This window comes from Zalophus californianus, chromosome 6 (assembly GCF_009762305.2).
Source record: "Zalophus californianus isolate mZalCal1 chromosome 6, mZalCal1.pri.v2, whole genome shotgun sequence".
NCBI classification, from domain to species: domain Eukaryota; kingdom Metazoa; phylum Chordata; class Mammalia; order Carnivora; family Otariidae; genus Zalophus; species Zalophus californianus.
The window spans coordinates 86,346,630-86,374,469 of record NC_045600.1 but is presented as its reverse complement, the minus strand read 5'-3'; the positions used below and the strand labels follow the sequence as shown (position 1 = coordinate 86,374,469).

Sequence of the window (27,840 nt, the reverse complement as noted above, 5' to 3'; positions counted from 1 at the left end):
GCATGCCCAGGTCTGGATACCGGCTCATAAAAGGCCTGAGAAGACCCTAATTTTCACCTCTTACTGACCTTCAGGCTGCATGTGAGCAGGAAGTAAAGGCCAAGGCAGAGTTGTAAGTGGCCTGGCTAAGTGTTCAAGGAGTGCCCCAACACAGAGCCAATTAGAAAAGATTAGAAAAGTACTTTTTCTTTTTCTTTTTTTAAATTCTTTTCTTGGCTCCAAGCATTTAAGGAAACTCTGTCAAACCTCTAGCTGACCACTAATCTAATGGAACACAGGTTTCAGTAGCCACACGTGACAAAGATAACACACTTTAAAAAAATAGTTTAGAAAAATTACTAAGTGGGGTGCCTGGGTGGCTCAGTTGGTCAAGCATCTGCCTTCAGTTTAGCTCATGATCCCAGAGTCTTGGTATTGAGTCCCTCATTGGGCTCCCATCTCAGCGGGGAGTCTGCTTCTCCCTCTGCCCCTCATTCCACTCGTGCTCTCTCTCTCTCTCTCTCAAATAAACAAATAAAATCTTAAAAAAAAAGAAAAGTTACTAAACAAAAAACAACCCCCAGTAAATAACAACAAATACCAGGAAAAGGGAAAATCTGATTTCCAGAGTTGCCACATTAAAATATTCAAAATATCCAATTTTAAACAAAAAAGGCATGCAAAGAAACAAGAGAGTATGACCCATTCACAGAAAAAAAAAAAAAGATATTGTCCCTACGGGAACCCAGGGACAAACTAGAAAAAGACTTCAAACCATCCATATTAAATATGCTTAAACAGACAAAGAACTAAGAAAGACAGGGGTACAATATCTCACCAAATAAAGAATATCAATAAAGAGATAGAAATTATGAAAAAGAACCAAATAGAAAATTTGGAAAGGAAAAATACAATAACTGAAATAAAAAAATTCACTGAGGAGCATAAAGAGAAAAGAATAAACAAAAATCAACAGAGCCTAAGCAACCTGTGAGAAACTATCAAGAATACCAACATATGCATAATGGGAGTCTATACATCCAAGAAATAAACAAACTCCAAGCAGGATAAATTCAAAGAGATCCAAACCAAAACACATTATAGTCAAATGGTCAAATGACAAAGAGAATCTTGAAAGCAGCAAGAGAGAAGCAATACATCACGTACAAGAGATCCTCAATAAAATTTTTGGCTGATTTCTCCTCAGAAAACATGGAGGCCAGAAGGCAATGAGATGACATATTTAAAGTATAGAAAGGAAAAAAAAAAAACTGTCAGCTAAGATTACTATATCCATCAAAACTATCCTTCAAAACTGAAAGAGGAGTTAAGACATTCCCAAATACACAGAAGCTGATGAAGGTCAACACTAGTAGTCCTACTCTACAAGAAACACTAAAGGGAGTCCTTCAGGCTGTAATAAAAGGAAACTGAAAAGTAATTCAAAACCATATGAAGAAATAAAAAACAATGGTGATGGTAGCTACATAGGTAAATATAAAAGCCAATATTGTTGCAGGTTTTGATTTTTAACTCCTCTTTTTTTTCCATATAATTTAAAAGAAAAATATACAATAATTATAAGCATATGTTAATGGGCACACAATATATAAAGATGTAATTTGTGACAATAACAAAATAAAGGGGAAAATGGAGCTGATAAGGAATAGTTTCTCTATACTATTGAAACTAAGTTGGTATCAGTCCACACTTGATTGTTAGAAGTTCAGATACTTAATTGTAACCCCTTGGGTAATCTCTAAGAAAAAATACTAAATAATACATAGAAAAAGAAATGAAAAGGGAACCAAAATGGCTCACTAGGAAAAAATCAGTTTGAATGCAATAATAGAGAGTTTAGAAACAAAAAAGATACCATATGTGGAAATTGAATAGCAAAATGGTAAAATGAGTCTTTCCATAATCAGTCATCACTTTATATGCAAATGTCTTAAACTCTGATTAAGAGACAGAACTTGGGAGAATGAATAAAAGAAACATAATCTAACTATGTGCTGTCTGCAGGAGACTCACTTTAGATGCAAAGATACAAATAGATTAAAAGTATAAAGGATGGGAAAATATATCGCATACAAATAGTTACCAAAAGACAGAAGGAGTGGCTATACTAATATGAGACAAAATAGTATGGCAAATATTAAGACAAAAACATATAGCATGTGATGAAAGCAGTACTCACTGCTAAATTTATAGTGATAAACACCTACATTTAAAAAACAAAGACCACGAATCAATGACCTAACTTTCTACTTAAAAAAGCTAAAAAAAAAAAAAAAAAGAGCAAGCTAAATCCAAAGCTAGCAGAAAGAAGGACAAAAAGATTAGAGTGGAGATAAATGAAATAGAGAATAGAGAAACAATAGAGAAAAATTAATGAAACCAAAAGTTGATTCTTTGAAAAACATCCACAAAATTGACAAACCTTTAACAAGCTAATGATTTTAAAAAGGAAAGAGAGAAGACTGAAATAATTAAAATCAGAAATGGAAGTGGAGACATTACTACAGGCCTTAGAAGTAAGAAAGGATTATAAGAAAACACTATAAACAGTTGTATGCCAACAAATTGGATAACCCAGATGAAATGGAAAAATTCCTAAAAACATATAAACTACCAAAACTGACTCAAGAAAAATAGTAAATCTGAATAGACCTATATCAAGAGATTAGTAATCAAGAACCTACCAATAGAGAAAAGCCTAGGATCAGATGATCTTACTGGTGAATTCTACAAAACATTTAAAGAATTAAAATCCCCAAACTCTTTCAGAAAATAATACAGGAGGGAACACTTCCTAACTCATTCTGTAAGGCCAGCATTATCCTGATACTAAAGCCAGATAAAGTTATTACAAGAAAATAAACTAATTTTAGGTTTTTTTTTTTTTCACAAAAGAATGAAAAGGCAACTCAAAGACTGGAGAAAAATATTTGTAAAGCCTATACCTGATAAAGGTCAAATATCCAGGATATATCAAGAATTCTAGCAACTCAACAGCAAAAACACACTTAACTTAAAAATGAGCAAAGGACTTGAACAGACATTTCTCCAAAAAAGATTGACAGATGGCCAAGAAGCATATGAAAGATGCTCAACATCATTAAGGAAATGCACATAAAAACCACAATTGGTTCACACCTACTAGGATTGCTATAATTTTTTTAATAGAAAATAACAAATATTGGTGGGGATGTGGAGAAATTGGAACCCTCATACACTGCTGTTGAGAATATAAGATGGTACAGCCGCTGTGGAAAACAGTTTGTCAGTTCCTCAAAATGTTAAACTTAGAATTAACATATGGCCAACTATTCCACAACTAGGCATATACCCAAAAGAATTAAAAAACAGGTATTCAAACAAAAACTTGTTCACGGATATTAATAGCAGCACTATTTACATTTGTCTCAGGTAGAAACAACTTAAATGTTCATCAGCAAATGAATGGATAAACAAAATGTGGCATATCCATGAAATGAAAGATTATTCCATCATAGAAAGGAATGAAGTACTGATACATGCTACAACATAGATGAACCTCAAAAACATTATGCTAAGTGAAAGAAGCAAGGCACAAAAGTCACATATTATATTATTTCATTTGTATGAATGTCCAGAAAAAGTAAATACATAGAGACAAAAAGCAAATTAGTTGTTGCCAAAGGCTGGAGGGGAGGGAGAAATGGGGAGTGACTGGTTAACAGGTATGGGGTTTCTTTTGGGGTCATAAAAATATTTTGGAACTAAATAGAGGTGATGGTTACATAATATTTTGAATGTGCTAAATAGCAGTCACTGAATTGTACACTTTAAAATGGTTAATTTTATGTAAATTTTACAATTTAAAAAAAGCCATATCTGACTCCAAAGCCAAAATTTTTATACTGAACAGTATCCTGCTTTGAATAATGCTGTATTATAGCTACTGTTTGATGTGTAGCCACCAGAAGTGGCTTTGTCTCAGTACCTAAGAGTCTGATGAAGTAAGCATTCAATAATGCCAGCTCTGTTCTAATGCCCATACTTGCTGGGGCATTAAGATGAATAAAATAGTGGTGCCTGGGTGGCTGAGTCAGTTAAGTGGCTGCTTTCAGCTCAGGTCATGATCCCAGAGTCCTGGGATCGAGCCCCACATCGGGCTTCTTGCTGAGCAGGGAGCCTGCCTCTCCCCTGCCTGTCATTCCCCCTGCTTGTGCTTGCTCTTTCCCCCCAACTCTCTCTCTCTGTCAAATAAATAAAATCTTTAAATAAATAAATAAATAAAATAGAGAGAACCTCTGCCTATAAGCCTCTCACATCTGAGTCTCCACTAACATTTTTGCATCAGGTTAAAGTACAACTAGAAGCCCCTAGCCCGTTCTTTTCACTCCCCAGACTCCTTACCTTGTCCCATATACCTCATAATCATGTGTGTGGAAAACCCAGTCCACACAACCAAGCTTCATACACACACACACACACACACACACACACACACACACACACACACACACCTGCACACAGCTACCCCTTGGGCACACAGCTGGGAGCTACAGAGGCCCTAACAGTGGGCTCAGAATCTTTTGGGCAGAGAATTTTAGAGTCCTGGCTACATGGCATGTGATTCAAAGTAGGAGAGAGTGTAAGCTCCTTAGTCTCATGGATTCTTTGTCTTATAAAGAGGAACACAGCTGGAAGAGGCTCAGAGTAGAAGCCTCAAAGCACAGGTCCAGGAAAGAGCCCCTCCATTGTCCAGGTCTGGGGTGGTACTGCCTTTCTGTCCCATTCCACTTACATTTATCCTGTCTCATCTGAGCACCAGCTGTGGGTTGGGCCTGTCTGTGCTCTGGAATCAGCAAAGAGGTGCTATAGTTTTATCTCACAGGCCATACCCTTACCAGAATTGAATTCCTGGAGTCTCAGGGGCCCAGTGGGGCTTGTCTGACTTAACTGTGTGGAGGACCTAGTTATAACTATTGACTGCTCAGATTTCAGGATTCTGGGCTCTGCTTTCTACAAGGTTTTCTACCAAAATTCCCAAAATGACCTTGCCAACCCAGACTTGCAAATGCAAACACCCATTGCTTCCAGCATATACCATGGCCAGCTCTGTGTATTCATACCCTTTCCTAAATAAACGCTAAAGCTGAAAGGCTGTGACCCAGGAGCATAAAAATGGGGACTGAAATGAGACCTCCTCAAAGTAGGAGGATAATTTGTATGACGGAGATAAGAATGTTTTAGGGGAGCATAATAGATAGGTCCTTGACATTTGAGTAGGGTGTATGGTCAAGAGAAACATTTAAGATCTCTAAGATGGGACTTGAAAGACCATATCTTAGGGGCGCCTGGGTGGCTCAGTCGTTAAGCAGACTCTGCCTTCGGCTCAGGTCATGATCCCAGGGTCCTGGGATCAAGCCCACATTGGCCTTCCTGCTCTGCAGGAAGCCTGCTTCTCCCTCTCCCACTCCCCCTGCTTGTGTTCACTCTCTAGCTGTCACTCTCTCTGTCAAATAAATAAATAAAATCTTTAAAAAAAAAGAAAGATATCTTAGGCAGACAAAAAGTGAGGAAGATTAATATGGGGGAGAAATATTAAATATACTATTTCTCAACTTGTATATTAGGTCCTCTGAAGAATGAAAAAGTTAAATATAGACAAGACATATTCTGACGCAGAATCCCTGAGGATTGGTTACATCTCATGCTCTTGAAAGGGAAACTAGAACTCAGAACTTGTTCTGATACACAAATTAGTGATAGAATCGAGGGAATCCAAAGAATTCTAAGACCAGAGTTCTCTCCATCTGCTGTACATCCCCCTTGAAAATTTGAGTATCCAGAACTGCTTTATTTCTCATTCTTAGGCCCCCATTCCCAGGAAGAAGTTTGTATTTGCCTCTATCTATGGACTTAGTTCCGCTCATATTCACATCTATCCTAGACAGGGGAATATGACTGAAAATTATTTGACTCATCATCAAATTCCATTCTCATTGATGACTATTTCCGTTGCTCTCTTCTCATACCTAGATTTTCATCACTTTCTGTCCAAGTTCTTTGGCTTGTGTCCATAGATCTTGGTTCCCTAGTCTTGCACACTACCTGTGTTCACTATCCCTGACACCTGATCTCCCCAAACCTGGATCTTGCCTGCTTGGATCTAATAGCCATTTTCTCTCTCTCTCTCTCTCTTTTTTTAAGATTTTATTTATTTATTTGACAGAGAGAGACACCGTGAGAGAGGGAACACAAGCAGGGGGAGTGGGGAGAGGGGGAAGCAGGGAGCCCAATGAGGGGCTCGATCCCAGGACCCTGGAATCATGACCTGAGCCAAAAGCAGATACTTAACGACTGAGCCACCCAGGCACCCCCCATTTTCTCTTTGAATATTACCTCTCCACCATTCTCTCCAGTCTCTTTTTCTGTAACTCCCACCAGACAAACATCAGAGCTTCTTAGCCTCCTTTCCTCTTAATTTCCTTTCCTTATTTTCTAACTGCATTTTTTAGCTGGCTGTGCTTTGCTCTGGACATTTTCTTCTTCTTTTTTATAGATGCTGTTTATTTTTTGTTTCTTTAAACATCTTTGAATGAAGTGAGTTTTTCCTGAATTAGTTATTTATAAGAAATTTGCAAGAGGGTGGAGACAGAGCCATATTTGAGGCTATATTTTTTATGAAACAATGTGCATATGAGTTCTTACAGCCCTTACTTTTCCCCATGATCAGCACTGCAGGATTGCTTACAATGTAGTCCGTCTCCTCCACTCTTCCTCACCAACAAATGGCTTTCCACAAATATAGTTTGTTTGTCCTTGTCCAATTTCACTTTCTCTGTGTCTCAAATCTTGGTGACAAATGGGTACATCAAAGTTCCTGCTTTAGCCTGCTTGCCTGTTCTCGTTGTTCTGTACAAGTGCTTGCGGGTCTTCGGCACTTTCTTTGGAGGGCTATGTCACTCTTGCTTTGTATAAAATCTGCATCCCTAAGCATCCATTATCACATTCCTGTTTGACTTTCACTATATTGATATGGCAGTCCTTCTTCATAGGGTTGTAATCCAGGCTTACAGATGTCTCTAGTTATATTGCAAGTAGAGTTTGTCTAGTTTTCATTCTCCTTGTAGTTTTGAGTTAAAGAAGGATAAGTTTCTGAGAGTAGAGGAAATAAAACCACTATTTTTATTCTACCATTTGAAAACCAAAGCTTAAATTGTTTTTGACACTTTATCCAACATTTCTATATGTTTGGGGGGAGCGGGTTATAGAGATATTTCAATATGTCCTTCATACACCATCTTGTCCAGATTTGGTAATGTACTTTCAGCAGTAATCAGCGTGGATGCCTCTCCTCAAAGATTATAGGTTGGATCTCTCTCCAGCCTATAGGAACGCGGACTCAAAATCAATATTAAACAGTGTTACAGAGAGGGCCATGCACTATTCTTTGCACACCTGGATTTTTTAAACCAAGATTCGTCCCCAGTACCTACTAGATGTGTTCATCATAGTTGCTGTCATTCACGCAGTCCGTGCTAAAGGTCAAGACTACATTCATGGGGCCCTTGGGTGGTGCAGTTGGTTAATCGTCCAACTCTTGCTTTCAGCTCAGGTCATGATCCCAGTGTAGTGAGGTGGAGTCCTGTATCAGGCTCTGTGCTCAGCACAGGAGTCTGCCTCGGATTCTCTCTCCCTCTCCTTCTGCCCCTCCTGCTTTTGCTCACACTTGCTTTCTCTCACTCTCTCTCTCTCAAAATAAGTAAATAGACCTTTTAAGAAAAAACGAAGACTACATTTATCATATTGCTTAACTCTCTCTCCCAGGCCACAGGTGAATAAAATACAGGTGGGCTTCTGACCCATTTGACAACCCAAGGTGTGACCTAATGAAAAAGATGATCTGGGCAAACTAGAACCTCTTGCGAATTTATCTTTGGAAACTGAATCAGGAAACTGACAGTTGAAGCAAATCACATAGATAGCCATGAGGTAGAATTTGGGACATTAAAGTCATGGAATGAAGAATTTTAAAGGAAATAATCTAGGAGCTAAATTTTAAATAGAAGTCAGAAGAAATGCAGATGTAGGATGGAGTCAGATAGTTGGTAAAGAATTATATAGAGAAACAAATGTGGAGAGTGACTATGTTACATTAATCACAGCACTGTCCTGTGAGTCTTCCTGGATTCCGATTCCTAGCACAATTCCTTGGTAACCATCCTCATGGTAAGTGTGGTTACCTCTTACTTAAGATAACTTGTCTGAACCTCTGCTCTTGTAACAGACCCTCTACCTCAGCACACTATAAAAACTGTTCTCCGAAATCTTGCCATGGGGTTTGCTAAACATTCATTTAATGACTTACTCTCAATCTTCATCCTCCTTGACTTATGAGTCTCTCTCCTTTGACTTTTGCGATATGATACTGTTCTAGTTCTCCTGTCTCTGACCACTCCTATGCCTTGGTTGGTTTCTCTTCCTCTTCTCACTTTCATAAATGTAAACAATCACCATGGTCTATCTTCAGCTCTCTTCTAGCTCTATACTCTTCTTCCCAAGTGAGCCATTCATTCCCAACTTTGTGTACAACCTCTATAGAGGTGAGTCCCAAATCTGTATTTCCAAGCCCACATCTCTGAGCTCACGATTGGGTCCTTGAAACTCAACAAGCCTGAAACATAGTTCATCTTTCTCCCTAAGTTGTTTCCTTTTCTTGATTTCCCTATTTTATGTATTGCACCACCAATATCCCAGTTTTGAAATATGAGTTATCTTTGGGTATTCTCTTCTTCCTTTCCTATCATCTAGTCTGTTACAAAGTCTAGTTAATAATAGTAGAAATAGTAATTGCTAACCCTTCTCTGCCTCAAAAATCTTCTTTTGCTTTCCATAGCCTACCAAAATAAGTTGTGTGGGTTTTTTTTTTTTAATTAGAAAGGCCCTAGATTTCAGAATTCTCTACATATTATAAACTCCTATTTCTAGTCTTATCTTCCATGGTTCTGTTGTACAGTGAAAATTTTTAATTTACTATCCTTTCATATGTCAGTGATTCATTTAAGTTCCATTAACCAATAGATAACCTAAAAATTTTTTTTAAGATTCTTCCATTTTTTACACTATTCTATGGAAAAAAAGAGAAAAAAATCTAATTATTCTCCACCCTCTCAATATGTGCTTGGAAGACCAAACTCAGAAAAATATACCCTTCAGGGAATATGCAAATACAAAAAAATACTGCATTTTAAGCCAATCAGTCTGTCTGGAAAACTTTAAAATTAGATGCATTCTGATTAAGATAAAACTGGGAGAACCTGGCCAATTGGTGATTTAAGAAAAAGGTGGCCTACCAGAGCCAGCTGTTAGTCCTAGTGAATGCAGTATCTTTTAGAAATGGATACCATTTAGGAATTTTATTCAGTATGTTTTTAGCTTTAAACTAGACTAGTGGTTTCCAGGGCTGGGGTAAGGCGGAAATGAGGAGTGATTGCTAATAGGTATGGAATTTCTTTTTGTGGTGATGAAAGTGGTCTAGAATTAGATAGTGGTGATGGTTGTACAACTTTGTGACGTGAAAAACCACTGACTCTTACACTTTGTATATGAAAATATATATTTATAGAATCAATGCACAGAAATCAGTTGCATTTCTATACACCAACAACAAGACAGAAGAAAGAGAAATTAAGGAGTCGATCCCATTTACAATTGCACTCAAAACCCTAAGATACCTAGGAATAAATCTAACCAAAGAGGCAAAGGATCTGTAATCAGAAAACTATAGAATACTCATGAAAGAAATTGAGGAAGACACAAAGAAATGGAAAAACTTTTTTGTTCCATGCTCATGGATTGGAAGAACAAATATTGTTAAAATGTCTATGCTACCTAGAGAAATCCACACATTTAATGCAATCCCTATCAAAATACCTTCAACTTTTTTCAAAGAAATGGAACAAGTAATCCTAAAATTTGTATGGAACCAGAAAAGACCCTGAATAGCTAGAGGAATGTTGAAAAAGAAAAGAAAAACCAGTGGCATCACAATTCCGGACTTCAAGATCTATTACAAAGCTATCATCATCAAGACAGTATGGTACTGTCACAAAAACAGACACATAGATCAATGGAACAGAATAGAGAGCCCAGAAATGGACCCTCAACTCTATGGTCAACTAATCTTTGACAAAGCAGGAAAGAATGTCCAATGGAAAAAAAGACAGTCTCTTCAACAAATGGTGTTGGGAAAATTGGACAGCCACATGAAGAAGAATGAAACTGGACCATTTTCTTACACCACACACAAAAATAGACTCAAAATGGATGAAAGACAGGAAATGTGAGACCGGAATCCATCAAAACCCTTGAGGAGAACACAGGCAGCAACCTCTTTGACCTCAGCTGCAGCAACTTCTTCCTAGAAACATCGCCAAAGGGAAGGGAAGCAAGGGCAAAAATGAACTATTGGGACTTCATCAAGATAAAAAGCTTTTGCACAGCAAAGGTAACAGTTAACAAAACCAAAAGACAATCGACAGGATGGGAGAAGATATTTGCAAATGACATATCAGATAAAGGGCTAGTATCCAAAATCTATAAAGAACTTATCAGACTCAACACCCAAAGAACAAATAATCCAATCAAGAAATGGGCAGAAGACATGAACAGACATTTTTCCAAAGAAGACATCCAAATGGCCAACAGACACATGAAAGAGTGCTCCACATCATTTGGCATCAGGGAAATCCAAATCAAAACCTCAATGAGATACCACCTCACACCAGTCAGAGTGGCTAAAATGAATAAGTCAGGAAACGACAGATGTTGGCGAGGATGCGGAGAAAGGGGAACCCTCCTACACTGTTGGTGGGAATGCAAGCTGGTGCAGCCACTCTGGAAAACAGTATGGAGGTTCCTCAAAAAGTTGAAAATAGAGCTACTGTACAACCCAGCAATTGCACTACTGGGTATTTACCCCAAAGATACAAATGTAGTGATCCGAAGGGGCACCTGCACCCCAGTGTTTATAGCAGCAATGTCCACAATAGCCAAACTATGGAAAGAGTGCAGATGTCCATCGACAGATGAATGGATAAAGAAGACGTGGTATATATATACACAATGGAATTTTATGCAGCCATCAAAAAACTGAAATCTTGCCATTTGCAACAATGTGGATGGAACTAGAGGGTATTATGCTAAGCAAAATGAGTCAATCAGAGAAAAACAAGTATCATATGATATCACTGATATGAGGAATTTGAGAAACAAGTCAGAGGATCATAGGGGAATGGAGGGAAAAATGAAACAAGACGAAACCAGAGAGGGAAATAAACCATACAAGACTCTTAATCTCAGGAAATAAACTGAGGGTTGTTGGAGTGGAGGGGGTGGGAGGGATGGGCGGCTGGTGATGGACATTCGGGAGGGTATGTGCTATGGTGAGCAATGTGAATTGTGTAAGACTGATGAATCACAGACCTGTACCCCTCAAACAAATAATACATTATATGTTAATAAAAAAAGAAAATATATACTTAATATATATTTAATGTTATTATTGACACTATATGATTTTTTGTTATTTGATTAATTCATCTTGCCAATTAAGGTTTTGCCAATTACTCTGACTTTCAAGAATATAGCCTCTTCTATAAAACAAGGTATTAGTTTAATCATATTAACTAATATTTACTGACCATTTACTGTACAAAATGTTTTATGCACATTATTTCATTTAATCCTCATAACAGCCTTATGAGATAGGCTTCCATTTTTAAGGAAAATGAAGCTTAGAGAGGTTAAATAACTTGCCAAGGTCACACAGTAATTAAGTGGTAGAGCCTGGATTTGAACTGATATCTGACCCTAAAGCCCATTTTACTAATCATTGAGTCAGCAGAGGGCCAATCAATGTTTTGTGTAATTGAATTTCTTAAATGGATCAAACTTGTGAGGCCCCTGGGTGGCTTAGTTGGTTAAGTGTCTGCCTTCCGCTCAGGTCATGATCCCAGGGTCTTGGGATCGAGCCCCACATCAGGTTCCCTGCTCAGCAGAGAGTCTGCTTCTCCTTCTTCCTCTTCCTCTGCCCCTTCTCTCCCTCCTGCTCTCTCTCTCTCAAATAAATCTTTAAAAAAATAAATGGATCAAACTTGTGAGACAAAATTGCCAGAACAATTTCCCACTACTCTAGAGGGAAAGGTAGGAGATTCTGGAAAACAGAGGAGATTCTGAAATTTCTCTGTCTGGAAATCTTAGGAAATCACACCCACTGCCAGCTCCAGCTCCTTAGGGAAAGTCTAACCTGAAGGCAGAAGGAGAGAAATTCAAGTCCAGGATAGGAATTCATCCTTAGAAAGCACCTGGCTGGCAGCAATCACTTTCTAAGAAAACATATCCACCTCTTTCCACTCACCTTCTATATTCTCATAAAGCAGAGAAAAGTCAAGGAAGGAGTAGAGCAATGAAATCATTGGAAACTTGAAGAAAAAATGCTTAATTTTTCCCAGGGTTTTTTTTTTTCCTGAGAAAAAATTCAAAATTTTTTTGAAATCATGATTAGTAAAATATTTAAAGGGATTTGTTGTTTTTTTAAAGGGCATTTGTTACTTTTCAAAAAGCTTTTATTTCTTCAAAGTAATTTTTAAAAACTCTGAGGGGCAGATTTCTGAAGAATTAACTTTAAGAGCAGAGAAATACAATTTATCTATAGAAGACAAATTATGTGGTACACGTGGCTCAAACACAAGAGCAAGATATAGTCTTGCTTCATGTGCCCTGTCACTTTCACTCTTATAAGAAAGGAAGATTATGAACTTGTTCACTTAATCTGAGCTTCTCAGTTAAAAGAGATCATAAGTCATTTAATTCACTCCTTCCTAGCCACTGCTTGAGCATTTCAAATAATGGAAAGCTCACTGTTACACAAACATTTTTTTTTACTGTTGTGGAAAAGTGTCTACTTTTACTAACTTCCCCTTATTCAAAAAGAGGGTAGTAGGAATAGACAATAGTAATAAGATAGAGTAGGAATAGATAATAGTGTCTATTTTTCCCTCTAGAAATTATAAATAAAATACATATAACTCTGTTTCATCAACTAAGGACAGAGAAGAGTAAGAGCAAATCTAAAGATTCCATAACTGAGGAAATTAAAACTTTATCTTAATGATTAATATATGTTTAATTAAACTTTATAAGAAGTGGAAACTGATGGAAATGATAAATCAGAACATAAGGACTCGTGTCAAAATTTCTTGTTCATGAATTTTAGTGAGTATTTTTCAGCTTTCTTTTGGTAAATATACATTTTCTTTTGTCTGTCGATCAAGAAAACACTTAGTTTGGACAAATATAACTTCCTTTGTTTTAGCTCTGAAGAGATCTTAAAGGAATTCAATTAAAAATGTTTAACTCCTCAACAAAACTAAAAACAACCTACTGATTGGGAAAAGATATTTGCAAATGACATATCTGAAAAAGGGTTAATAGCCAAAATATAAAAAGAACTTACACAACTCCTATAATTGTATAACAAAAACAAATAATCCAATTAAAAACGGGCAGAAGACATGGACAGACATTTCCCTAAAGAAGATATACAGATGGCCAACAGATACATGAAAAGATGTTCAACATCATTAATACCAGGGAAATGCAAACCAAAACCACAATGAGATACCACCTCATACCTGTCAGAATGGCTAAAATAAAAAACACAAGAAACAAGTGTTGGTGAGGATGTGGAGAAAAAGGCACCCTGTGCACTGTTGGTGGGAATACAAACTGGTGCAGCCACTGTGGAAAACAGTATGGAGTTTCCTCAAAAAGTTAAACATAGAAAGAATTACCATATAAGCCAGTAATTCTACTACTGGATACTTACCCAAAGAATTCAAAAACACTAATTTGAAGGGATACATGCACCCTTGTGTTTATTGCAGCATTATTTACAATAGCCAAATTATGGAAGCAGCCCAAGCGTCCATCAATAGATGAATGGATAAAGAAGAGGTGGTATATATACAAAATGGAATATTACTTAGCCATAAAAAAGAATAAACTCTTGCCATTTGCAACAACATGGATGGCTCTAGAGGGTATAATGCTAAGCAAAATTAGCCAGTCAGAAAAAGAAAAATACCATATGATGTCACTCATATGTGAAATTTAAGAAACAAACAAACAAAAAAATGAACAAAGAAAAAAAGAGACAAACCAAAAAACAGACTCTTAACTATAAAGAACAAATTGGTGGTTACTGCAGGGGTGGTGGGTGGGGGGATGGGTTCAATAGGAAAAGGAGATTGAGAGTACACTTATTGTGATAAGCGCTGAATAATGTATAGAATTGTCATGTCACTATACTGCACACTGAAACTAATAAAACACTGTATGTTAGTTATACCAGAATTAAAATTTTTAAAAAAATTATATCTTAGCAAATGCTAATTCCATTTCTAACTTTTCAGAATTCCAACAGGCATAAATAACCCCAGACTACACTGTAGTGAAAAAAAAAATGATTAGTTCTTCAGTCAATTTTGTAAGATGCGGCTAAAAATAAAAATAAGTAGCTGGAAGACAAAAAAAAATGTTTAATTCCTGTGAGTATCAGTTCCATTGTAAATATAAAATATCAAATGTGATAGCATAACTGGCAAATTAAGTTATACATAATAAATTTTTTTCAACCTAAAATAAAGTGATTAGAATGGGTGAAATAGGTGACAGGGAATAAGGAGTACACTTATCTTGATGAGCACTGAGTAATATATAGAATTGTTGAATCACTATATTATACACCTGAAACTAATATAACACAGCACGTTAACTATAATAGAATTAAAATTTAAAAAGGATGAAACAGATCCATGCATACTGAAATAAGACAACTTTAGAATATTAAAAAAATAATTAAAGTGATTAATAAATTTTTGTATAGCATTTAGTTGAATTTTTCTCAAAAGTTTATGGTGGGCATCACTACTTACCTACCAATCTCTCTTATCTAAGTTCTCAGTTATTCCAGGGGCACCTGGGTGACTCAGTCAAGCAGCCGGCTCTTGATTTCCACTCAGGTGGTGATCTCAGGATCGTGGGATCAAGCCCCACATCCGGCTCTGCACTCAGTGGGGAGTCTGCCTGAGATTCTCTCTCCCTCTCCCTCTGTCCCTCTCTGTCCCCCATCTCTAAAATAAATAAATAAATCTTTAAAATAAATAAATTCTCAGTTATTCCAATACTCGAAGAGAGTATAGCAGCTATAAGCTGTCACAAATTAAATATTTCCCTGAATTTCCTTTCATGCTCTAAAATCCATACCCCCTTCAGTGATCCAGTTTTCCACACTCTGCCTAGAAAATGACCTGAGTTAGAGAAGGGCCACTCACCTCCATTAAGCTCTGTCATCAGGCCACCAGGGGGCAGATGCAGGCACGTGGATCAGAGCACAACATGCCCAGGGTAGCTGCTGACCAGGAGTCAGAGACCTGGTAGTTTGCTAAGAATGGGCTCAGAGCATGACAGAAGGAAGAAAAGTTCAGGAGCTGGGGAGCTACAGCAAGGCCAGAGTGAGGTCTGACAGATTCCGTGGCAGTTTGTCAGTTGCTTTGATCATCATTAGCTTAAGAGAAAGAGAAACCCTGATTGGAATGGCCTACCCACCCACCCTTTTTTTGTGGGGGAGGGGGAAGGCAACTCATTCAAGGTGGCAGTCTAATCTTGAGATTGACATATCCCCAATTCTGAACTAGGATTCTCTGCAAAAGAGGAAACAAACATCATCTGCCTATAAACCTAATGCACGAGAAATAACCACCTCATCTCTGCTTGTGATCCCAGCACTGAGACACCATCTAAGTGGCTTTAATAGAGAGCTATTCCACCTCTCAGAGCTCACATTCCATTCAAACAGCCCAACTCTATTTCTGAGAAAGTAACAAATACCTGGAAAATGCTAGACCCTAGGAAGCAAGATGAGAAAAGCCTCATTTCTTTCTTGAGCAGTTTTAGTTCACAGAGATTTGTACCTAGACTCTGCTTCTGAGTGCCTAACTTATAAAGAGCCATCATGGAGCCAGATTTTCTTACAGTAATTCGTCTAACTCAATAGATTTTTTTGAATGTCTATCTTCTACTGAATGCCTCATTGTCCAGTCTTAATGCCCACAACTATTCCTCTGGTGTTTGGGATTGCCCAAATACGCCAGGGTCTGTGGCTCTGCACATGTTGTCCCTTCTGCTGGGTATCCTCTCTCTCCCAACCCCAATCATTATCTCTTTAGTAAACTCTTCCATAACCAACCCACCAAACTTTACTCCCCTCCCCCATCTGTTGTAGAAAATATTTTGCTGGCTCCGTACTAGAACTTCTCACCTTCAACCCTGTTGACATTTTGAGCTGGCTACGTTTTTGTTGTGGGGGGCTGTCTTGTGAATTTTAGAATGTTTAGCAGCATCTCTGGCCTCTGCTCACCAGATACCAGGAGCACCCCCCCTAGTTATGACAGTCAAATTGTCTCCAGATATTGCCAAATGTCTGCTAGGTGTATGGGCGTGGGACTCACTCCCAGTTGAGAATTAGTGCTTTACACATTTCTATAGCACCCTAGATCTTTGTGCATACCTGTACATAATTATTGTTTGATTTCATGTCTGCCCCTTCACCAAATTATGGACAACTAACTGCTGGGTAGTGCTGTATCTTGTTCACCTTGACAGTATATGGCATTTGTTGGATAAAACTCCTTATCAAATAAATGGCTATGAAATTCTGATGATCAGCTAGGAACTATGTTCCTAAGTAAAAAAAAAAAAAAAATGTTTCATCTTGAATATTTTTGTTGCTGGCTGATTTTTTTTAAAAAAGATTTTATTTATTTGAGAAAGAGAGCAAGAGAGGAGGAGAGGGGCAGACGGAGAGAGAGAAGAAGGATCCCCACTGAGCAAGGAGCCTGATGCAGGCCTCAGTCCCAGGGCCCTGAGATCATGACCTGAGCCAAAGGTAGATGCTTAACTGACTGAGCCACCCAGATACCTCTTGGCTGAAATGTTTAACATCATTCAGTAAAGATGATTGTACTAAATCCCAGAGTCTGCGCATCCTTGAGCCTGTAGCCCTGGGGCAAGAATACTGCCTTAAAAGACAGAAGCCTTCTCTCCCACTGAAGAACCCAGAGCACTGAATAATGTTGGCTAAAATGTTTAACTCCTCTGGGAATCAGTTCCTCCTATAAGATATGACTTCCTAAGATGGCCTTCCACCTCTAAACAATGTGATGCCAAAATCTATATAGCATGAGGTCCAAAACTTGAAGAGGCACTTCAAGTTTTTATTTCACTATTTAAAAACAAAGTTGGGGGGGTGCCTGGGTGGTTCAGTTGGTTGAGCATCTGCCTTCGGCTCAGGTCATGATCCCAGGGTCCTGGGATTGAGACCCACTGAGCCTGCTTCTCCCTCTCCCTCTTCCCCACCTCCATTCCCGTTCCCACTCCCACTCATGCTCTCTCTTGCTATCACTCTCTCTCAAATAAATAGAATCTTAAAAAAAAAAATTAAAAAGTTGAACGTATACAATGGACAGTGATATCTAAGAAGCTACACATGCCAGGTTTCACCATGTAATTTGTAGGGGGGTGGAAAACAAAAACAAAGTCATAAATCAAAGTTACTTTTCTTTTTCCAAGCATCAGCCTTATCATATACAAAATATAGATGATAATGCTTACCTGATAGGATTGCGGTGAGGATTAAACGAGATGAGGTATATAACAGGCTTAGCAGCACTTGGCACATGGTGAGCACCCAGTAGATGGTAAGAGCTATTGTCATTGTGCTGACATTGGTATAGCAGACTATTGACAAATCTTCTCCCTCAAATTAACTTTCTGTCTTGAAATATAACAAGAATTGTAAGTTGGTATTAATCTTCAAGGACTCCAACAGAGCTGAATATAAATTAAAAGTTCAATTTTCCATCTTCTAGGCTCCAAGGAAGTTACTAAAAAGTCAGTTATTTCCTCTTTTATGCTTCAGCGAGGACCTTACAGATGTTTCTATCATAGTTTTTATTACACTGTATTATTTCTTTCATTGTATCACAACTGTTTTTCACATCTCTTCTCCACTAGCTGTGAACTTCTTGGAGGAAAGGACTGTCTTGTACGTCTTTTTAACTACACAGGTCTACCACACTATAAAAATTTAATAAATACCAGATAAATGAGCAAAAGAATGAGCCATGAAATAATGAATGGCCCATGCCTAGCAATGCACTGCACCTTCTCTCTTCTGGTTGGAGAAAAGAACAGCTGTTGTCTCTGTGGCTTGGACTTGTTCAGAGGAAAGGCAGGGAGAAGTTCATTCTCTAAAGGCTCTTTTCTCAGCAGGGAAGCCAAGTGGTATGGGTAGATCCTGCCTTTATCCTGTCACACCACCCTGCTACCCCTCTGCCCTCCCTTCAGAGGGTCGGTGATATTGGCAGAGCCACACCTGGGGCCCTATGCCTTCTATATGCCACTCCACAGGAAAAGGGAATATGCCCTGTAGGATCTTTTTGCCTGCTGACAGCTAAGGGGGTCAGGGAAGGGCCCATATCAAATGCTACCCTGATTAATGTCTCCCATACAGTGACAGTTATGTTAGAGCAGTCTATAAATAGTCCTGGATAGTGAAGCAGAAAAAGATCGTCTCAAAGTTGGAAACCCACCGGCATAATACCATGAAACTGAACTATGACTGTTTATAAATAAGTCTGGCAGAATAGCCTGCTGTCCCTAACCATGAATACCCAGTAGGGCCCAACCTTGCCTACTAGCCTCAGATCCCAACCCAGCCAGGGAGTACTGGATAGGGCAGTAGGATAGCAAGGCCTACAGACAAAGGCCTGTGCCTCCCTGAGACCTTTGATGGTTCTAATCCATGAGGCTGTCAGGAAAGCCCAAGGAGGCCAGAAGGTAGGAAACACGGGGAGTTCATGTGCACTTGTGCAGGTGCCGGCTGCTGCTGCTCCCTGCTCTTGCTGCACGGAAGCTGCTATTTTAGAGACAGACACTGAGCTAATGATGTCATTGAAACCTATTTTACTCTATTAACACTCCCTGGGACAGTCATCCCAGTACATAGATTTTAATATCAAATCAGTGGGACCTAACTGATGTAGCTAAGGAAAGGACCTAAACATTTAATCCTTTGTAACAATTTTAGGTTCTTGGAGAGTAATTTGTTTCTCCTGGCAGGTGTACCTAATATTTACAGTAGGGTTGAATTCAGTGTGGACCAGACAATAGAAAAGACCGGTCCTTGCTGAAACTGGGGTTGGACTCTGTCTCTCTTAACCCCTTTCTTGAATAGTTCAAGTTCAGTCTGTGGTTGATGACATCCAGATATAGCACAGCTCAGGATACTTGGCTTTCATTCTCTGCTGTGACCTCAGCAAACATCAGGAAATGATAAATGTGCATTGCCAGATTATTTCACTGTGGGGCTAACTTGGTTTAAAGCTGGATCAGGCCTCAAGTGAATACATTTGAATATCTACCTCTCCTAATCCCGTATCCACTCTCAACAAATGAGCTTCTACTTTTCCAGAAAGATACCTGAAAGCTAAATCCAAACTTCCATAACTGTCCCCCTGGAGTCCTATCATTGCCACCTTAGAACAAACATCATTTCCTAGGAGTTGCCACAATTCAAAAGGCTTGCACAGCTCTGGAGCTGTACTAAAGTGAAACTGTTAGACATCCGAGGGCAGGAGAGCGCAAGTGGACTACCAAAGTCCTCAGACCAAGGTTACGTCATCCTTTTTCTTATACGCTTCAAAAATATACTTCTGAGAGGAAAATCAACAGCAGGACTTTCCCTTCTTAATTCCATATCCATATATTTTTTAAAGATTTTATTTATTTGAGAGAGAGAGACAGAGCGTGAGCAGAGGGGAAGGAGCGGGGCGGGGGGGGCAGAGGAGGAGCCTGATGCAGGGCTTGATCCCAGGAGCCTGGGATCATGACCTGAGCCAAAGGCAGATGCTTGACCGACTGAGCCACCCAGGTGCCCCACCTCCTCCATATTTTTTCCTCTATTTTTTTTTTAAATTTTTTATTATTATGTTAATCACCATACATTACATCATTAGTTTTTTTTAATTTTTTATTGTTATGTTAATAACCATATATTACATAATTTGTTTTGGTGTACTGTTCCATGATTCATTGTTTGTTCATAACACCCAGTGCTCCATGCAGAATGTGCCCTCTTTAATACCCATCACCAGGCTAACCCATCCCCCCACCCTCCTCCCCTCCAGAACCCTCAGTTTGTTTTTCAGAGTCCATCATCTTTCCTGGTTCGTCTCCCCCTCTGACTTACTCCCCTTCATTCTTCCTCTCCTGCTATCCTCTATTTTTAAACAGCATCTTCCGCCTTCACTGAGATCATGCTGAATCCTTAAGAATCTTTTTCTCTGGAGGCTCTCCTCCAGAGACTTTAAGGGCTCCTTAGCACCTATAGAATACTCTAAACTCCATAACACAGCTCACAATGCTCTATTCATGATGTGGCCTTAATCTTTTCTTTACTTCTTGCTTCTTCCCACAGCCATGTAAAATAGTCAGCCAAATTATTCATGTCAGTTATGCTCTGTGGCAGCTCACTTCAACTTCTGCTCTTACATCCTGTTGGGTTCATATTCTTGCCTAAGTGTATACCTTGACTGCCTGTGATGTATGAAGTGCCTAGTACTGTGCCTGGAACATAGCTATTACTTAATAAATGGCAGATGTCATTATTAATGACATTTTCTTGCTTCAATTCTTTTTTTTTGCATTCAATTAATATTAATAGTTATTGTACCCCTGACAGTCCACACAAAAGGCTTTTGTTTTTGTTTCATTTTGTTTTAAATTATCATTTTATTTTACTTTCTTCAAGTTCTTATTTAAATTCCAGGTAGTTAACTTATTAGTCTCAGGTGTAGAATTTAGTGATTCATCACTTACGTACAACACCCAGTGCTCGTCACTACAAGTGCCCTCCTTAATTCATCACCCATTAAACCCATCCTCCCACCCACCTCCCCTCCAGTAACCCTCAGTTTGTTCTCTGTAGTTAAGAGTCTGTTTCCTAATTTGCCTCTTTTCCCCTGTAGGTTCATCTGTTTTGTCCCTTAAATTCCACATATGAGTGAAATCATATGGTATTTGTCTTTCTCTCACTGATTTATTTCTTGCTTCAATTCTTAAAAGAGGTAATATTAGTCATGCTGCCACTAAAGCCTTTGATCCCTGCCTAGAGCTTATACTCCAAATCCCTATCAAATTTTTCTTCCTGATGAGCTGGGCTAGACAATGAAGTAATGACAGTGTTCCCAAGCATATGTATAGTGATAGTAATCAGAACAGTGGTTGCTTGTGGGGGGTGGGAGGGTGGAGATTGACTAGAAGAGGGCATAAAGGAACTTTCTGGAATGATGGAATTGTTCTATATTTTGATTGGGGTTCTGGTCATTATGACTATATATATTTGCCCAAACTCATCTTATTATACACTTAAAATCAGTTCATTTTGCTGTCTATAAAATTTATCTTGATTTTTTTTGAAAAAGTCAGAATCCCCTCTATTTTTTTTCCCATAAAACAGAGTCAAAAACTCAAATGTCTACATGAGCTTCGCAGGTAAGGGAAATGTGTAGTGGGCTAGGTAGAATACAGTAGGGAAGGTTGAGGGCTGCTGACAAACTGAAGAGAGTCTGCTCTTATCCTGATCACATAGACAATATGTGCAAAAGCAGAATCTGTACTTAATAGACACTTCAGATGTTTGACCAGTTCTCTGATACACTGTGCTATGTCATGGAGCAATTAATAGTCTCCAAAGTGGGATGTGTAAGATGATCTATTGAAATGTAGGAAGATAATATTTAGAAATTATTTCAAATTTTTTTAAATTTTCATCTTCTTTCTTCCTCTTTTCATTTTAGAATATACAAAGGAACCCACAGAAAGGAGTATACTACATTTATCTTTTTTTTTTTTAAAGATTTTATTTATTTACTTGACAGAGAGAGAGGGAACACAAGCAGGGGGAGTGAGAGAGGGAGAAGCAGGCTTCCCACTGAGCAGGGAGCCCTATGCGGGCCTAGATCCCAGGACCCTAGGATCATGACCTGAGCCGAAGACAGACGCTTAATGGCTGAGCCACCAAAGTGCCCCTGTCTTTTTTTTTTTTTTTTAAAGATTTTCTTTATTTAGGACAGAGAGAGAGCAAGAGCAGGGGGGAGGGGCAGGAGCAGGCTCCCTGCTGAGCCTGGAGCCCAATGCAGGGCTCCATCCCAGGACTCTGGAGTCATGACCTGAGCCTAAGGCAGCCACTTAACCAACTGAGCCACCCAGTTGCCTCCTACCACATTTATCTTGCATATCCTGTGCCAAGTCAAGCAACCAAAGCCTGGCATATGGGACATTTCAGAGAATGCAGTGTGTAGACAGATATGACACAGAGATGGGCACCGTTCCATTGGCACAACTGAGACATCATATTGGAGAGCAACGCTGCTATAGCCACGGAAAGTAAGGAACAAACTTTACTGCCCATTTCATTCTGAGGGAAAAGGAGAAAGGACTGTAGAAATCACATCCTCTCCAGTTCTAAAGTGCAGGCTGAATTGTGAGTGCTATATGATCTTCTGCAAAAGAAGAAACAGTATGTGTTTGGCTGGAGGTGGAGCATGGGTGGTGAGGAGGTCTTCTCAAGGCCTGTGACCCTGGAGCAGCTGGGATGGTGATGCTTCACAGAGAAGCATGCCAGCTTCTTGATTAGCTGACCAGTGTGGTGAAGGCAGGCACACCTGTAAAGCCAGGGTAATGGCATCTCCTCTCTGGCCTGGCAGGTCAGAGAGCACAAAACCACAACTCTAGATTCCCATGTGCCTAGGCAACTCCTCAGACTAAACTCAAAGGCCAGTAGGAGTCCCAGGGGACATGGTGCCTGCCCATATACCCACCTGAACCCTGCTGGTTGGAGACGTGGTCGGAAGGGACTGACTTCCTTCCACTCCAGTGTAATCAGGAAATCCAGAGAAACCCAGAGACAGCACCCTGCCTGGTCCCTTAATAAAAATAAAGTTTCTATTGCTCTAAATAAGACCTCGTATATGGTTGCTTAAACAAGAATAACGTTTATTTATCTCTCAAGTAAAAGTCCAAATTTGTATGGTGGCTCTGACTTGCAAAGTTGTCAGTCTCCCAGATTCCTTCCATCCACTTGCTCCACTACCTCTAGGATGTTGCCCTTGTTAGATGATCCAAAATGCCCATGTGTGGTCAGTTAAAAATTGATTGTAAATTGATTACTATAAGAAAAAAGGAAAAATTGCTTTGAGGACAGCCACTAGTCTCTGGCACAATATGACAACCAAAGTCCAGCCCTGAAGCATGAAACTAAAGAAATCAAAAAGCAGTCTCATAGCGTGTGAGAAATGAAAGAGTTTTTTATATACTCCAGAGAACAATTTTTAAAAGCAGGCTTTTTGAGTCCAGTGTATTGGATGCCAACAACCCATAGTTTCTGCACAAGGACATTTCCATGCCAAGGGTTCTATCTGTCCTGAATGACACAGCACACCTCATATATAAATGCGGTGGTACTGATAGCAGTTGAGTTTTTTCAAACAAACTGGGCATTTTTTATTATATTTAAGGGAAGTGCAGAGGCACTGACTACAGAAGATGTGGCCACATTCTGTAGAGTAAATGTGTCGCCTACTCAGTTCAATCTCCAAGTACCCATCCATACAAATTCGACACCGGAGATAACCAGGCTGTGTGCAACTTAAAGCTTCTTCTTCCAGGGCATTATGACAGGTACTGTTGGTTACATACACATCTCTGTTTCTCATCAACTCCTCCTTATCACTGCTCACCACATAGCTGCCAATTTGGCCTTGGAGTGACCTTGTATTTCCCCCTGGCCACCTCCTTTCTTCAGTAATCACAACAGAGTCATGGCAAGTTAGGTCAATCACTGTAGGTTCTAGGGATTCACAGGTGAGGTCAACTATTTCATCACTTTCCCTAAGATCTATCAGTTCTGCTTCTAAGACCATCTCAGGAGTTGGGCCTCCTTCCCCAGCTGTACGGAATTCTTGGGTTTGTCTGGAATTCAGCATGCTACCATAGCACATTCTTGTATTCATTATGCTTGTTGGATCCAGTCTTCAGAGAAGTAAGTGATCTGTGCCAAAGTTTACAGTGAATGTTCAAGTGCCCAGTGTCTCACAGCTGTTGGTCAGTTACTCTCTGACTTACATAAGAATTTAGAACCCAGATTTTCTGGCATATTTGAACTCTGATTCTGGTTCTTCCTGTCTCCACCTCCACAACTGCTGTGTTCCCATGTGGGTGGGTGGGTATAGGTTTGTGACTTTTAAGACAACTCAATCTGAATTTTTAACTGGAAAAAAAAAGAGAGAAAATTAAGTTTTGGTAATATATAAAGTAAGATTGATAAGTAGTGTAAAATGGATAGATATCCAGAGAAAAAAATATGTACTCAAAATATTTTGATAGTTATGCATTTGAACAAAGTTTAAACTTGTCTTTCTGCATTCCATGTCCTGATAGCAGTGGGAAGGAGAAGCTCAAAGGGCACTGACATGAAGAAAAGCACAAAATCACTGCATGCCAGGGCACCTAAGTGGTGTAGTTGATTGAGCATTTTGGCTCAGGTCGTGGTCTAAGGTCATGGGTTTGAGCCCCGCACTTGGTGTGGAATCTGCTTGGGACTCTCTCTCCCTCTGCCCACCCCCCCCACCATTCATTCTTTCTCTCTCTCTCTCTCTCAAATAATAGGTGAATAAATCTTAAAAAAAAAAATCACTGCCTACCAAGAAAGGGTCACTACTTCATCCAAGATTCAGTGTGGGGATCTCAAGGAAACACTTTTTTTTTGAGAAACAGAGAGAGAAGTGGGAGGAGGAGCAGAGGGAGAGGTTGAGAGAGAATCTTAAGCCGACTCCACACCCAGCATAGAGCCTGACTGGGGGCTTGATCTCAAAACCCTGAGATCATGACCTGAGCCAAAATCAAGAGTCGGACACTTAACTGACTAAGCCACCCAGGCACCCTGGAAACACTTATTTTTTACAAAGTAAAAATGAAGAGACCAAAAAGTTCTTTGCACATTTGGGTTTCTAACAGCAAATAAGAAATGAACCATTTAGTCCATGCAGAGGTTCATCTTGCCCAGCATTCCCTTTCTAATAGAGATATCAAGAGGAATTTTCTTGAAGAGTTTTATCCCAGATTCTGTTTTAGAAAAGAGGGGATGGAGTTCAAGCATTTACCATAGAGAGACCTGGTTGGAGTCTAGCCTCTGTGATTTTGGGCACATGATGTAGACAGTTAAAGTTCTCAAAACCTCAGCATGTAAATCCTTTCTAAAAATTATTTTGTAATTTAAAAAATAATGCATCTTCAGTCATCATTAGGGAAATGCAAATTAAAGCCATAATGAGATACCATTTCACACCCACTGGGATGACTATAATTTAAAAAATAGATAATATGAAGTGTTGGTGAGGATGTAGAAAAATTGGGATTCTCATATAGTGCCGGTGGGAATGTAAAATGATGCAGCAGCTTTGGGAAACAGTCTGTCAGTTCCTCAAAAGGTTAAACATAGAGTTACCATATGACCCAGCAACTCCACTCCTAAGTGTATACCCAGGAGAATTGAAAACTTCTGTCCAGTCTGAAAACTTGAACATGAATGTTGATCACAATATTACTCTTAATAGCCAAAAAGTAGAAACAACACAAATGCCCATTAACTAATGAATGGGTAAACAAAATGTGGTATATCGATACAATGGAGTATTATTCAGCTGTAAAAAAGAATAAAGTACAGATACTTGTTATAATATGGATGATCTTTGAAAACATCATATTAGGTAGTAGAAGTCAATCACAAAAGACCATAAGCTGTGTGATTCCATTAATATGAAATGTCAAGAACAGGCAAATCCATAGCGACAGAAAGATGAGTGGTTCCTTAGGCCTGGGGTGTTGAGGAGAAATAGGAAGTGACTGCTAATGGGTACAGGGTTTCTTTTTGGATAATAAAAATATTCTAAAATTGAGGTGATGTTTGCACAACTCTGTGAATATGCTAAAACCCACTGAATTGTATTACTTTAAATAGATGAATTGTATGGTTTGTAAATTATATCTCAATAAAGCTTTTACCAACACAAACTCATAAGCTGCCATAGAAATGTTACACAAAATATGACACAATCTGGATTCAGACACAAGCCCTAGAACCTGGTGGGGAAGCGTGGGGTCCTAAAGGAAAATGGCGAGGAGGGCACCCTGAGGAAGGCACAATGCTCAGGGCTCCACCTGAAGCGTCACTCTACTTACCGAGGCAGTTCTTTTAGACCCCACAGACCCCTGCTTTTCGCCAGATCACCGCCCTCAAGTATTTGCCTTCTAACACGGGCCTGCTCCTCCTTCACGCTGTGCCCGAGGAAACAGAACCTTCAAGTCGAGGCTGGGCTGCCCCGAAAAGCAGCACCCACCACCACCGACCCCACCCACGTACCCCACCGATGACTTCGCTATTTTGTCCTGTCCAGCCCAGTCCTACCCAGGGAACTATCCAGCGAGAAAGCTCTCGAAGCGCACGTTCCAGCGGCGCGCCACTTTCCCGCCTCTCCGCGGCTTCCCTGTCGGGTCTGGACAGAGCCTGAGCGACCAGAACCCAGGTGCCTGGCCACCCTGGGCCCGGAAGAAGGACCGAGGAGCCGCAGGGCCAGGGAGAGCTTGCGGATGGAGAGAAGCAGAGGGAGGGGGCGGCACGGGACGGGGAACTCACCGTGAACTCGCTCAGGCTGGCGGCGGCGCTCAGCGAAGAACAGCCAAGGTCGCAAAGCCAAGGGTCTCAGCGCAAGTTATCGACAGGACCGTGGAAAGCACTGGGGGTTTCCCTCTTTTTGACCCACTATTTTAGTTTCTCAACTGCCCAATCAAAACCCGAGTCTATGGTGGCTTGTCACCAGTCTCTGGGCGGAAAGCCATGTTCTAGGTTAGAAAAGGGGAGTTTCCCGTCCTTAGTTTCGTCTTTCTGCAGGCTTCTGCTTTCTGAGAAAGAGGAGGCACCAGATTGTTGTTTCTTTCCCCTGATCGTTAGATCAGCAACTCCCTACTCTCTAGAAAAGTGGTTCTCATTCAATAGAGGTAATGTGCCTCTCTAAAAGTTTTGGAAATTAACAGGGCTATTTTTAGTTGTTCCAATGATGTGGTCACTATAGGTATATATATATAGGGGCTGAGAGGGGCCCCAACCTCCCCCCCACCATGCACACACACATATTCTCTCTGTCTCTCTCTCTCTCTCTCTCTCAGTGAGAGAGAGGAAACCTGCTTATAATCTGGTCTTTACAATCACATATAAAAATGTGTTTTATTTTCCAATTATTTTATTTCTTGAATATGTATTAACTATTCAGTAGGCCAATTATTTTATTTCTTGAATATGTATTAACTATTCAGTAGGCCAGGACTGTTACCAAACCAAAGTGGGCCCATTACCTTAGTTATAGACAGAGATTACACCAAATGGAGTTGCCTCAAGGTCAACTTTATTTGTACAGACAGGGAGATCATGGGGAATCATTTCGACAGCTGCATCTCCCTGAACTGGGAAAGCAGGCCTCTTTTACTAACGTTTGGGATATTCAGAAGGGGATTTTAACATTCCAATGAGGTTGAGGTAACTGCCACACTTTCTCAATCATCTGGGCAGGCATCTTCCTCAAATGTTTCTTTTCTGTTCCAGTTTGTTTCTAGAAGGTAAGATTGACA

At 39.6% G+C, this 27,840-nt stretch overlaps 2 protein-coding genes across 9 annotated transcripts in view; both read right to left on the bottom strand.

Annotated features, from left to right (window-relative positions):
- The window catches only part of TRIM69 (tripartite motif containing 69), a 63,339-nt gene extending 36,369 nt beyond the window's left edge, over positions 1-26,970 (bottom strand). For 6 of the 8 annotated variants that reach the window (XM_027570646.2, XM_035728004.1, XM_027570647.2 and 3 more), the window contains exon 1: positions 15,372-15,587. In XM_027570646.2, the coding sequence (XP_027426447.1) occupies positions 15,372-15,377 (6 nt within the window). In that variant the 5' untranslated portion in view covers positions 15,378-15,587. Of the gene's footprint in view, positions 1-15,371; positions 15,588-17,709; positions 18,060-26,851 lie in introns of those variants that run through there. The other 2 variants (XM_027570649.2, XM_027570650.2) reach the window with 2 other exon arrangements.
- LOC113909472 (E3 ubiquitin-protein ligase RNF4-like) lies at positions 23,131-26,990 on the bottom strand. Its single transcript, XM_035728006.1, has 2 exons — positions 26,852-26,990; positions 23,131-24,427 (listed from the first exon to the last, which is right to left on the bottom strand). The coding sequence occupies exon 2, from the start codon at positions 24,168-24,170 to the stop codon at positions 23,601-23,603; it is 570 nt and encodes a 189-aa protein (XP_035583899.1). The 5' UTR covers positions 24,171-24,427; positions 26,852-26,990; the 3' UTR covers positions 23,131-23,600.
- Between the last annotated feature and the right edge of the window lie 850 nt (positions 26,991-27,840).

What these genes read in the sequence shown, in the direction of transcription:
- LOC113909472 (XM_035728006.1), bottom strand. Translation starts at nt 24,170, where the DNA reads ATGAATACAAGAATGTGCTATGGTAGCATGCTGAATTCCAGACAAACC.